The 13,115-nt window shown below is 52.6% G+C and overlaps 2 protein-coding genes across 2 annotated transcripts; one reads left to right on the forward strand and one right to left on the reverse strand.

Moving 5' to 3' along the window:
* Positions 1-179: 179 nt before the first annotated feature.
* On the reverse strand, positions 180-5,560 carry get1 (guided entry of tail-anchored proteins factor 1). Its single transcript, XM_088922535.1, has 5 exons — positions 5,179-5,560; positions 2,595-2,760; positions 1,613-1,680; positions 1,346-1,460; positions 180-1,119 (listed from the first exon to the last, which is right to left on the reverse strand). Exons 1-5 carry the CDS (start codon positions 5,266-5,268, stop codon positions 1,046-1,048), a joined length of 513 nt encoding a protein of 170 aa, XP_088778661.1. The 5' UTR covers positions 5,269-5,560; the 3' UTR covers positions 180-1,045.
* On the forward strand, positions 5,542-12,568 carry hmgn1a (high mobility group nucleosome binding domain 1a). The gene is made up of 6 exons (XM_088922536.1): positions 5,542-5,894; positions 8,251-8,277; positions 9,031-9,060; positions 9,161-9,196; positions 10,299-10,406; positions 11,178-12,568. Exons 1-6 carry the CDS (start codon positions 5,877-5,879, stop codon positions 11,223-11,225), a joined length of 267 nt encoding a protein of 88 aa, XP_088778662.1. The 5' UTR covers positions 5,542-5,876; the 3' UTR covers positions 11,226-12,568.
* Positions 12,569-13,115: the final 547 nt, after the last annotated feature.

Below are 13,115 nucleotides of genomic sequence, written 5' to 3' on the forward strand. Positions count from 1 at the left end.
TGCTGTTCTCAGGTGGCAGGTTTTGTGTGTGAATGTGCCGAGACGAACAACCACTGAAAGCTGCTAGCTTGCAGCACCAGGGAGTTCTATACAGCATCTAGTCCTTCACAGTGTGAAGTGTCCTTCTAGTGTTCACCTCTACAACCCCTCACCAGCAATCAACATCACCTGAGCGGGCGTTTTTGTAGTTGGTTTATTGGTGCACAGTGAAAACACGTCACCCACTGAAAAAAACACACTGGTACAGTCCTGAAAACTCCGTAAAGACAGCTCAGGCTGAGACGGACAGCAGAAACAAACCACAAGAACCATTCCTGAGTCTGTGTGGGCTTGGATGATGCTGAACTCCAGACTGCACCGCTGTAGTGTTAAGATACACCAATCATTTTGTCAGCATCTCCAGCAAAACCAGTGCAGGGGTGCGATTCCTGAATCAAGACAAAACTGGCAGAAAGACCTCTATCTTGTAAACAAGCCTCATATCAATTTGATCCTTTCCATCAAGTCTGTGTTAGTGTAGGCAATTACTGTAGAGTTTAATCTACTAGACACATTTCACATTCACATTTCAGTAGTTGATGTGTTCATTTCGAAGTGAATGCATTTTCAACAAAACTACAAATAACTACCATTTACTTTATATTACTAAAAACAGACAAAATGACACAAAGCACATGTACACAAAATGGTCAGGTTAAGACTAAACGTTTTGCTTCCTCAGGAACTTCTTTTTGTATCCTGGTAGCTTTGCAGAGACACTAAACCTTGAAAAAGTGTCTCCGATTCCAGAAAGCTACAGTTCCTTTCCACACTCCCCAGTCCTGGTCAGCGGTGTCAGTGGTTGTACTTGAGGACAAGAAGGCCTCTTCAGTTCTCCAGAACAAGCACGGGCTCTTCCCCCAACACTCAGCCAGCAGGCCCAGGAGGGTCTTGGAAAAGACTGGAATTGGACAAACCCAAAAGAAAAACTGTACGTTCTGGAGTTGAGGCGTCTCCATGCAGAAGGGTTCCGCAGATTCCAGGGGGAGCGGACTGTGGTCTGTCCTCAGCCGAAAGCCTGAAGAACAATGGCAACCACTTTGTTGCACACCACGAGCCAGCATGTGATCCCCACGCCACCTGCGAGAGAGAGAGACGAGCTGCTGAAGCAGGGGCACCTGTCGCACAACCTGAGTAAAACACAATGAGAAGAGACGCAGGCCAGAGGCACCAGGCGGTCGGGTCATCAGCCAATATCGCACACCTACCATCTGGATAACACACTCACCTGTCCCGCCCCCCAGAACACACTCACCTGCCCTGCCCCCAGCCATGCCCCCAGCCATGCCCCCGAGAACAAACTCACCTGCCACGCCAGACGGAAAGGCCACCAGGCGCTCCAGGGGCGCGATCCACTTGCTGGGCAGGACCATCACCGGGTCAGCGTAGTACTTCCAGATCAGAGAGATCATCAGAGCGGCCTGGGGACACAACGGCCTTCACGCTCAATCGCAGGGCCGAGCTCAAGTCGCGCACGCCGCAGAGAGGCGAGACACACCCCGGGGGAACGACACAGCTTGCACAAGACAGACAGACACCACAGCGACGCGCCGCCCGCCCGCTCACCACTCACCTGCAGGATGTAGAAAACGATGTTCACCACCCACTTGATTTTGGCCAGCTGAGCGGTCCGCGACTTGACTGCAAGAGAAGCAAGCGGGTGAGGGGCTGGCGAGACATGGTTCCCGCGCAGCAGCCGAGGGTGAAGCCAGGCCACTGTTCTTTCTGATGCGCTAAGCCCGCCTGGCAAGGCCCTCCACAGGCATGATCGATGAACCCCTGTGCCACGCAGGCCCTTACTGTTGTGTGGACCCTCTACACGCTCGAGAGAAACTTCACACCTGACAAGCCGCAGCTGTGCTTCAACAGACGCATGGTTTTCCCACACATACTCCGAAAACAAAATCACTCTGAAACACTTGTGTTAGCATGGAGCTGAACACCACCTACTGTGCTTTTATACATTGCAGGGGATGATTTTGGGTGTGGAGTACTTCAGTGGTCCTCATCGTGACGAATTATGAAACGCCACTGTACTAAATAAATACTGCCTGGCTGCTCAGCCCCCTGATACAGGTCCTGAGCACACAGGTGCACTCAGCACTGGGGGGGACAGCCGAGCGAGCCGGGGGGCAGGGCCACGCTCTGAGCAGTGACGGACAGCTGGGGGGCGGAACCCAGGCGTCAGGGTCACGATCCCATTGGCTTTCCGATCCCATTGGATCCCTGAGTGAATCCGCCTCGTGAAACTGCAGATGAACCACCTTTCCTATGAGCGAGCTACAGCGCAGTCATTGAAGAAGGACGAGCAGAGCAATTCTGCTCAACAGCTCTAGCTATTGGAGACAGGAGCTGCAACAGAAACTGCTCCTGGAATTGCTGGTGTGGCCCAGGCAGCGAAGGGAGGTTGGCGGTACAGCCTAGAGCTCCAGTCTGCCCTCCAGCCCCTTTCCGGCTGCGAGGGCTCGTCTCACAGACCCCCAGCGAGCGCCAGTCCCCGGCGAGCGGGCAGCGCCCGCAATCCGCCCCCGGAGCGCGTGGGACGCGGGCCTCACCGTGGGTCTTCAGCTTGTCCGTCATCTTGTTGATCCTGCGCTCGAGCCGGGCGTAGCGGGCGAACTCGTCCATCATGCTGATGGCGGAGAGCTCCTGCCTCATGTCCTGGATCTCCATGCGCATCTGCGTCTCCTGCTCCGCGTCCTTCTGCAGGATCCTGGACAGCTGTGTGGTGGGAGGGGGGGGGACAGAAAGGACACTGCCCGGTCACAGATGCACACCGGAAATCCCACTGTGCCCACCGCTTGTCCTCGGAGCTTCAGAGCGCACAGGCAGCGGGCAGCTCCGCGACTGCCAGCCTGCACTGCTCTGTGGTCAGTGCCATTCTCCGCTGACCCCACTCACTGGCGCTGAAGATCAGAGAGCCGTGTGCGCGGCTGCCGTCCAGCAGGCTTATACACCACTGGAACTCGTGTGTTAATGGAGATGAGACAGAGGTCTGCAGCGGTATCACTCATTACTCTTTACTATATACCAGTACTGTGCTAAGAAAAAAGCCTGAAACTCAAAATACATGACACACGCTCACAGGGATCCCCTGTATCCATACAGCACCAGCCTCTCCAAAGGATCCCTAACACCCTTCCAACAGGAACTGGGAAAGGAATGACTATACTTCATATTGTTTACAGTGCATATGTCATACATGTATACATACAGTACAATGAATAGATGTTTCATACACCACACTTGTCCCCCTCCTGTGCCTTCAGCCCTAGTAAACAGCAGATCATAGGAATCACCGGAGAAATAAGAAGTTGTTTCTCACTATGCTGAGTGTTACTTTTGACGTTCTGAGGCACATAGCACCACCTACTGGTAGACAGTACATGCACAGCAGCCTGCTTTCCCTCAGTGGTCTCCCACCCCAGTGCTGACCAGCCCCGGCCCTGCTTGGTGTCTGGGGTCTGGCAGACCAGACCAGGCGACACGGAGATCGTGCTGATTTACATGAGGCTGAACTGCCTTCTGACTCTTTCTCCTCAACCAGCATCTGAGGCGCAAAACAAAGATTCCCCCCCCATCGATACTACCTGCTTGTAAGCAGCAGTGTGTGTGTGTGTGTGTGTGTGTGTGTGTGTGTTTACATTTTAAAAATGCTTTTTTACAGGAGAAAAAAAAACAGCTGCACTTAACGCGATCATGGAAGAGAATAGTATTAGGATACCATAACTGGGCTTAACCTGATAAGTGAGGACAATACCGGATCAATACTCTGTATTCTCTTCAGTGACAACTAATCTCCTTAAATGGATTTTCCTTGAGTTCACTGGCTCTGCTGCTAATACCTAGAATAGCTACACAACATTCAGAAGGGCAAAGGGGCATCTCTGCGTCACAGCTCCCTGCCTGAAAACACTGTCCCAAAATCGGCACTGTTTCGTAAGAACGCCCTTCTACCCAGGGACACTACCCCAGAACACACACATCCTGAACGACAAACTTCTGCCAGGTCTGCGATGCACCTTTGAGTCTGGAGGCTTAGCTGTTCTCAACAGAGCAGGAGAAACTCATTCTTCTTCCCTAATTAAACACCTACGGAGACGGCGACATCGAACCTATTTCTCGGTCTATCTCAGCACTTCCCAATTTTGTATTTTTCAGTTTAATTTTTGACACCTGCTTGTAATATCCTCCACTCGCATTACCGAACATCAAACACCTGTCTACCTTAGCCACCACCTGCCTAGTGTCTGCCCTATCTTGATATATACCTAAAGTCTTTTTGAATTTCATCAGTTGCTTTTAAAGTGTTAGTTGTCCTGATTTCATATCACTTGCAACCTTGACTAGTTCACTAACTATACCAGCATCCAGATCATTGACTTTGAAAGAGCTGTGCACCTTCTAATCACATCAGCCCAGCCAGAGTATACACCCCTCATCCGTGCCCCGTTTCATCTCTAATACCTAACTGTCAATCTAAACACTGCTCTTACCCTAAATGACAAACACCTGCAACTCAACGGGACAAAAGCCTTATGAGTCTCAGAGGGTTAACAGGACACAACATTTCACCGCACGTCTGACAAAACAGACGGCACAGTGCAACTTAGAGCAGCACCTTTTCAATGTGTTCTGCTACTTGACATCACACCCACACCCTCGAAGTGCGGAGGAAAAGGCCCGTGTGTGTCTCGGCTTTATTGCATGTTGCCAGCCGGGAGTGAAATGCAATCTCATGCACACCGGACCGGAGGAGCCCGGTCGGACAAACATGACGTCACCTTCACGCCCGGCTTCAGAGGCGACACGGAATGGAATATATATATATGCGAAGGAACAAGTAAAAGGTTTATTCCATGCTGAAAAAAAGAAGAAAGAGAACACAACGATTCGGCCGTGGAGCCTTCTTTCATACTTGGCAGCCTACGCATACTGTCGCAGCTACCAGCCTGAACTGTGCGTATATATATGAGTTGTCTCATTTAAAGGGGCCGTCTATACACACGCTTTTGCCGGATATTTCATTCCTGAAACGGGTGGGCGACGCGTCCTCGATGAGCGAACCCTGCCCAGTGCGGATCCCGACACCGCCTCCACCCGACCCGACCCGACCCGACCCGCTGGACCCGCACTTACGAGGGAGGAGACGGTGGGCAGGAGCGCCTTGAGGAGGTTGCACAGCAGCACGGACCCGAGCACGAGAATCCAGGCGCAGCCGTCCGCCATCTTGACCCCGCGCGGCGCTCGCGAGCCCGCACGCGCTGGCCTGTGGTGTTTCACTCTCGCGGCAGCGGCAGGCGTGCACTGGCTGCGCTTCAGCTAGACGGGCGCAGCCGCGGGGGCGGGGGGGGGCGGAACACCGTGCGGCGAGCCTGTCGCGCTGAGGGGCCGCTGCTCTTGCAGTGGGGAAGGAGGACTCGCTATCCGGGGGGGGGGGTGGGCACCGTCAGTCAGTCCGCCCTGCCGGCCAGCCAGCGACTCCCCCCCCCCCCGGCTGACTGGCACACTGACCTACCCACACAGGTGTCTTGCTTTGATTTAAAATCGTGTCGACGGCTCCCGCAGGCCAATCAATAGCGCCGGGGGGCGGAGAGAGCGCTGCCTGTCAGGCTGGCGCTGTAATGAATAGCGCGGAGAAGGAGGCGATCCAATCCGGTTTGAGCTAGTTTCTGCGCCGATGGAATATTAACGTCTGGCTGGGCTGTTTTACAACAGACAGTCCTGCTGCCATCTCATACGGGGGCATAGTAGCGCTTTATTTTGAAGGGTATTTCTGGGAAGCGAAATTTTGTTGTCCTCATCGTAAGGAAAGACGATCAGACGACAGGGCCACCATGCCGAAGAGAAACAAAGTAAGTGGCATTATTTAAACATTGCGTGCGAGCCTAAGGACGGTGTTTTGTAATGAAGCAATGCAGTAATTAGCCATGCAGCACACATTTTTACGAAGTACGTGCAAAATAAAATTAAATTCGCGTTGGTGTGCTGCGGCTGGGTGAATGTACCAGGGTTGCAGTGGGGATACAGACTTTCGGACTTGAGCTCACGGGGCTTTTAAACGTGTCTGCGCTCGGATTTAAGAAGTGGCGCCTCTTGTTGTGTCTCTGCTGCGACCCTTCGCCTCGACAAACTTGCAGTGGGCGACAGAGAGAGACTGGGTATTGCACGTTAACGGTAAAAGCACGCTCGATGGTGTTTTTAATTTGAAAAAAATTTTTTTTTTAAATGTACTCCCAACAAAGGGGCGTCACTGAGGTTCGGTGTTGATCGCCGGAACAGAACTTATTTTAAACGCATATTTAATTAACTTCTGAAATGCCCTTTGTGCTTCGCGCCCTTTTGGAGCACTCCAGCGCTCCGCGGAGGCGCGGCTGTGCTCTTGTTCCCGCACCTGAGAGGCGAGGCGGTGGAAGTGCTCCCGGGCTGGCGGGGCTGCGGGGCCGTGCGGGTGTCATGGCTGCGGTTCTGCAGCGTGTGCAAGCGGGCCGCTCGGCCCGGCCCCCCCCGAGCCCGCACCTGGGCTGCACGGAGCTGGGGAAGCTGCCCCCGCTTCCCGCCGCTCGCCGTGCGCAGCCCCCTCCTGCCCCCCGCCCGGCGCCGCCGAGCTCCTGCAGTGGCGACCCTCAGACAGCGCAGCGCCGCCGGGGCCGCGGCGGATTCTAGCACGTTCTGCGGCCGCCGCAGGGCTCGCGGAGCATCTCGGAGTTCGAAATTCGAACGCGCGGCGCGAAGGCCGAGCGGCCGGCGTGACGTCGCGGGGGGCGCTTTGAAGCAGCCGCCTCGCCAGCCAATGGGGGCGCCGGCAGGCCGCGGGGGGTGGGGGCGGGGGCGGGATTGTTGACTGTGACGTAGCTGGGAGGACCGGCGGCGCTGCGCTCCGGTGACAGTCGCTTTCCCTGCGTCGTGGTTCGCATGTGAAAGGCGCCGCGTGGAACCTTTCGGTCTTCCGCCCGCCCAGTCCACGGGCCTTTGTGTGCGAGCGTGTCAGGTGCGTGGGGGTTTCACACCCACTGGGCTGGTCGGTGAGCGCTGCAGCCGCTTCTCGGAGGGCGGGCCGGGCGTGTCGCCTCCTGAGCCCCTCGGCTAGGGTGTGGGGGCGACACACGCAGCCCAGCGCCTGAAGAACCAGACTGGCAGATACCCCCCCCCCCCCCCCCGATGATAGGTGATGGACCGGGTCCGAAAGTCACGCTCCCGCGGGCTGGGGGTGTTCTGACCTGTTGCTTGTGAGTCATCAGGCTGCTTGCTTGGGTGCTCACAGACCAGCTGTTCAGGCCTGTAGAAGTAGGGGATGTGTTTATAAAACCAGCTGGACGAGGGACTCCCCAGGACTAGGCAAGAGACCCATATCTATCTATCCAGTCCCATGACTGATGGATGCTTTAGTGATCCCGTGAGGGAAATTGCAGAAGATTGAGTGGGTAAGTGGGTTTTGTGGTAAAAACTTCTTAATGGAAAATGGGGGCATGTGGTCAGGCTTCCCCCAGATCACCTGTTTCTAAAGGTGGGCGTCGCCTGAAAGCTGTGGATCGATGAAGCAGGTAGCGTACTCGGGGTCTCTGGCCCTTGAGGGCGAGACGTCTGTTCTGCATCACTCCTGGAGCAGTGGGGGGAGTGAAAACCTACCTGAGCTCGGCGCGTCGGAAAAGAGACGGGTCAGAAACACTCTGGGAGTCCCCGAGGCCTCTGAATCTCCAGCACCCCTCTCCACCTGAACACTAAACCTGTTGCCCTGCAGCTGGTCAGGGCTCTGGGCCTGTAACTGGAGGGCTGTGGGCTCAGACCCTGTTGGAGACTGCTGCTGTACCGCTGAGCAAGGTGCCTGGCCCAGGCTGCAGCAGTAAAACACCCAGTGGTGTGAATGTGTGCAAAATGCAAGTCAGTTTGGGGAGAAGCATCAAGCACATGGATGAACCTGTGTTCATCCACACGTTTCCCCTGGAGATTGATACAAGCAGGCAGTTTCATATTTTCATGCATGACGTACAGATCTGCACTTTTGGAAAGATTGATTCTGGCTTTGACCTGTTTTCATCTGGTCTTCTTGAGTGTGTTGTTCACATCCTTGTAAGTGGTTAAGTCCTTGGTAGTCTCCAGTGTTTCCCCCCATATAAGTCAATCATAGAAATGTGTTGGCAGATTGTATCATTGTCCTGTTTAGTAGCCTCTGTTTATATCTAATGACTTCTACATCTTTTTTTTTTTCAGACAAACGCAGAAACTGAAGCAAATGAGGTGATTTCTTTTATTCATGTTGGTGTGAGGTTTATCTGTTTTGAGTTGAACAATGGTAGAAAAGAACTTGTTGGATGTGAAATATTGGGAATTATTTTGACCATCAAAATCTTTAAAACCTTACAGAAACAAGTTTTCTCCTTGCATGTCTTACTTTGGCTGCTTGTTTAAATCCCTGCCAGCAGGTGTCAGTCTTGAGCTTAGATGTGGCTTAGCTATTAATAAGGTTTACTAGCTTAACTAAAAAAGTGTTCTGTTTAAACAGTGGTTTTAGTGGGGTTTTTTTTTTAGTGACCAAATCCATCAGAGACTCTTAACTGCCAAGGTGTTTAAAAACCAGCTTAAAGGGGTTTAAGAGCAGAGGTGAAAACATAGAATTGAATTTTACTCTTGGTCCTATTGCAGCATCTTGCTGTGGTTTTGTACTTCTGCTATAGGTATTGCGCACTGTACAGGACTTCTTGCATTTTGAAAAGCACCTGTATGGAAATGATTGCTCTATGAGACACTCCACATTGTGTTTTTGGACTTAGTCATGGGTTGCTTCAGCTGATTGAGCCCAGATTGGTTCGAAGAAATGCATAAGCAAATTGTTGGAAATTAGATCACAAGATAACGTCAGCAAAAAATGGGGAGATCCTAATCCTGTGCCTGTTGTCTGCGCTGCTGGGTCAGGGCGTCGGGCATCTCGGTGGCCATCGCTGAAGTCCAGAGAGGAGCGTCCAGACTAATTTCTCTTTTCCTTTTTCACAGCCCAAGAGGAGATCAGAGAGACTGTTAAACGTAAGTGGCGCATTGCAGCACCTCAACGCTGTTTATTCTCGGTCTTCTGGACCGGACTGTGACTAACGGTTGGGGGGGGGGGGGGCGGTTTGTTTTGCAGAAACCTTCTCAACCAAAGCCAGAGCCCAAGTCAAAGGTAAGGAACATTTTCACTCTCCAGTTACAGTTCCTGTCATGTTTGTTGCTGTCTGTTGTGTCTGCAGGTCTTTATTCCACATCTGCTTTTTGCCATGCAAATTAGTTAATGGCTGGCTTAATGGGTCCAGTTTCACTCCTGTGAGCTAGGAGAACTTTAGAGACCCAGGATGCCCTTAGACACACTGGCCTCACAGGCCGAGAACTGGGCATTCCTGTTCTGATATTACAGTACTGTTAGGAGTCCATGCTCAGTGCTGTTGAGATATGGTTCTAGTAAACTTGAGAAGGGTACGCTGAGACGATGGAAACGCTTTGGGCTCTGGACTGCAGTGAGGGTGTAACCAGGTCCAGAGCTCATCGGTTACCTGAGCGATCAGCAGGCCCGGGTTCGTGAGCCCTCCAGGGTCTTTACTGTGGGTAGCTGTAATCACTTCATGACCGGTGATGAAGCCAGTTCAGAGATGCGGATTATTAGGAGGCCATGATGGGTAAAGGCCAGGGGGAAATTTGGCCAGGACACCGGGGTTACACCCCTACTCTTTTTCGAGTTGGGTCCTGGGATTTTAAAGGACCACAGAGAGTCAGGACCTCGGTTTTACGTCCCATCCGAAGGACACGGCGCCTGTTTACAGTCTAGTGTCCCCGTCACTATACTGGGGCATTAGGACCCACACAGACCACAGGGCGAGCGCCCCCTACTGGTCCCACTGACAGCTCTTCCAGCAGCAGCCTGAGCTTTCCCAGGAGTCTCCCATCCAGGTACTGGCCAGGCTCGGAGAGAGTAGGGACCTCTGTTTTACTTCTCACCCGAAGGACGGTGCCTTTTTTACAGAACAAGGTCCCCTTGAGTGCCACAGGGTCATTTTACACACTGCTCTTAACTACGTTTAAAAGCACTATCGTACGAAAAAGATGACGTTTTGTTTCATTGCCAGACCTTGGGAGCACTCTCAGCTTGCACAGACTGGAGGTCTTTGCTTTTCCTCCACGATATTTAAAGCTTTAGATATAGCCCTTTCGCGATGGAGGCTGGTGGGTGGTGGGAGTGTGCGGGGGAGTAAGAGCTGGCCCGCGCACTAACGCTCGCGCTCTCGCCACAGAAGGCGCCGGTAAAGCCCAAGAAAGCCAAGGTGAACGACGAGGCCAAGCAGGAGGAGAAGAAGAAGGACGATGTGCCTGCGGAGAACGGAGAGGCCAAGGCAGACGAGGTGAGTGGGGGGGGGGGGGGGTCCTGAGGCAGAAGCCCTCTTTCAGACGGTCAGCCGGAAGAGAATTCGGACAACCGCCCGCCGACTCCTCCCGCGTGCCATCGCGGCGGTGACACGGGCTGGGGGGGCCACTGTGGCCGAGACGGCGTCTTCCCACCCGCCCTGGGCCTCGTGTCCCACTGCCATCCGTGTGGGGAACCTGCTGAGCCCGAGATGAACCAGGTCAACCTGTTACCCGGGCGGGAAAGGTCTCGTGTAAATCCACGGGCACCGCAACTCGTCAGACAAGTCCTGCTACCTGAAACTGGGACTTTAGGTTCCGACTGGTAACTGCACCGTTAATCCCGAAAAGGTTTCTGTGAAGTTATAGTGTTTTGGGATTTTTTTTTTTGCTTTGACTTTCTAAAAAGGTAACCTAGGAACTAAAAATGTTATGACTTTCAAAACCATTAACATTTACATAACAGGAACCTTCAAGCAAAAAGGACCTTTGTATCTACTTAGAAAGCAGTGACCTCTGCACGCTTTTTTTCTTATAGTGGGGAGTTCCATGTGGAGTAAAATGTCTTGATGCTCTAGCACTGCTTTTCTAGTTCTGACGCAGCTCGGTGGATGAAATCGGGTCCTTCTGTGCAGTCCACTGTGTATCAATACACGCAAATCGATAGGTAAACTCTTGACTCCGCAGCTGGAGCGTCTTGTGGTGTGTCTGCGGAAGAACATGCAGCCTTGCTTCCCCCAGTCTGACTCCTCTCTCTTCTCTGGCTCCAGGCTCCAGCTTCAGACGAGTCCAACCAGAAGGACGGAGAGAAGGAATAAAATCCCTTCCGTGTCGTTTACCAGGGATCCCCATACTTCTTTTCTTGTACAATTCAGAGGAATATTTTTATCTACTATTTTTTAAATGCAAGTTTTTTAGTAGTTTGATTGTAGAAACACATTTTTTAAAAAAAGAGGCGGAAAGGGATTTCACCACATCCCACATTTTTACATTTCCGGAGCAAAACCTGTTGTGACTGTAAATGTCTAGGCTTCATTTTAAACGGGGGAGGGGGGAGGTTGCTGAAGGGGTTACATGCAATCATGTTGTTTTGGGGTTACTCTTCCACGGTTCGGAGAGCGCCGCCGAGAGACCAACATTCCGTAGGCCCGTGAGGAACGGTTTCTGATTAATCTAAGGTGGGGTGGCTTGAATTTGCCTGGGTCTTTTCAGCCCAAAGGAGCCCGAAGCGTGTTGCATGTGGGAGGGGATTTACTTCAGCCCCCGTTGAAGTGCAGCCCCTACGTGGGCGATGCACCAGCAGCCCCTCTCCACAGCAGCTCGGCGGAGGAGTGAGAAACCGCTGCACCAGCTGAATTCGGGGACAACTTTAGGGAGGCCAGAAGCCCCAGATTGGGACTCTTACCAAGAGACCTGTGGGAACTTTTGGGACCTCAATTTAACGGCACAGCCTACAGCAGGGCGTTTCCAGTCTGTGTACTGGGGCGCTCATACGGGGAGGATCGCCACCTACTGGTCCACCCGCACGACTCGCGGCTCCAGCCTGGTTTTCCCTGGAGGTCCCCCTGCCATGTTCCTGACGGGGCCAAGTCTTGCTGAGCTTCTGCCAGAATGGGTTAAAAAGAGGTTATCTGGGGTGGGGGTGGGGGGGGCGATATGTGGTTTTATTGTTTATAACAAAGTTTTAGAATGTTTGTAAGCTGTATTGTATAAATGTTAACCCTTGTACCCATGCAGTTTTCCCAATCGGTTGTTTTGCTAAATAAACCGGTTCCCTAGTGCGCACGTCCACCGTGTCCGAACTGTGCGTCCTGTGTGTCGTCCGATTGTTGGTGATAGGCTCTGCGATGACGGTGTACAAGTGCTGTGAAAGGATCTTTTAAAAAAATGTCTATGTGTGGTGTCATGGTACATTGTAAGGATGGTAAAATGGGATGCTGGTGTTCTTAGCAAAGCTAATAACTTGCCGTGCGCAACAGTGTTAAACTAGCTGGCGGTGTCCCTGTGCACTCCTGGGGCCGAGTGCTCGTGCCAGGATATGGGAGATAGCCACCTGTGGCTTTTCGCTAACAAGTACAAATGTACAGATTGTTTTTGTTCTTGGTCATAGCTGTGTTTGTGTAATAATGGGTGTAAAAGAACCAATAAAAAATGGTTATAAGTTTGGGAGTTGTTTACATTTTCTTGGGCGTTCGTGTATGTTTTCCCCAAGGTGTGGCAAACGTTTTGACCTGAGCACCCGTGGGGTTTGAGGAGTGTCGTGTTTTTTGGACGTCCTGCGAGGTGCTGGGGCCACCAGACCTACCTCCCGAGGAAGAGGGCGGCTTGGAGACCGCTCTGTGCTGCACGGGGCCGTGCTGGAGCGTGTGCCTCTACCAGAGCAGCTGCTGTTCTTGCCTGGTGCAAAGCTGAGGCCAACGCGTGCATTAGGAGTTCATGAGATAATCTGGGGAAGACCATGTAAAGGGCAAAATAAAGGAAGGCAAGAAAGCACTTTGGATTTGCTCTTATTTGGAAGGTGGATTGTGGCCCGGTGATGTGAGGTCATTAACTCAGGTAGAGGCTGCAGCTGATCGGCATTCGAAATCCCTCCTGACCACGTGTACGTGCAGTTACTACTTCCATTAGTGCAGAAAGAACCCAAGGTGTAGAGATGGTCTAATTTCTGACTGTCCATGTGACAGTCTGAAACAGCCAAACCACTGATT

Source organism: Atractosteus spatula, chromosome 7 (genome assembly GCF_055471065.1).
Source record: "Atractosteus spatula isolate fAtrSpa1 chromosome 7, fAtrSpa1.hap1, whole genome shotgun sequence".
NCBI lineage: Eukaryota > Metazoa > Chordata > Actinopteri > Semionotiformes > Lepisosteidae > Atractosteus > Atractosteus spatula.

Bases quoted from the DNA above. Each gene is read 5' to 3' on its own strand.
- hmgn1a (XM_088922536.1), top strand. The intron at 8,278-9,030 runs GTGATTTCTTTT...CCTTTTTCACAG, and splicing joins CAGAAACTGAAGCAAATGAG to CCCAAGAGGAGATCAGAGAG. The intron at 10,407-11,177 runs GTGAGTGGGGGG...CTCTGGCTCCAG, and splicing joins GAGAGGCCAAGGCAGACGAG to GCTCCAGCTTCAGACGAGTC.
- get1 (XM_088922535.1), bottom strand. From the start codon at position 5,268: ATGGCGGACGGCTGCGCCTGGATTCTCGTGCTCGGGTCCGTGCTGCTG. The intron at 1,681-2,594 runs GTGAGGCCCGCG...CTTCTCTTGCAG, and splicing joins GGACAAGCTGAAGACCCACG to TCAAGTCGCGGACCGCTCAG. The intron at 1,461-1,612 runs GTGAGTGGTGAG...TTGTGTCCCCAG, and splicing joins TCGTTTTCTACATCCTGCAG to GCCGCTCTGATGATCTCTCT.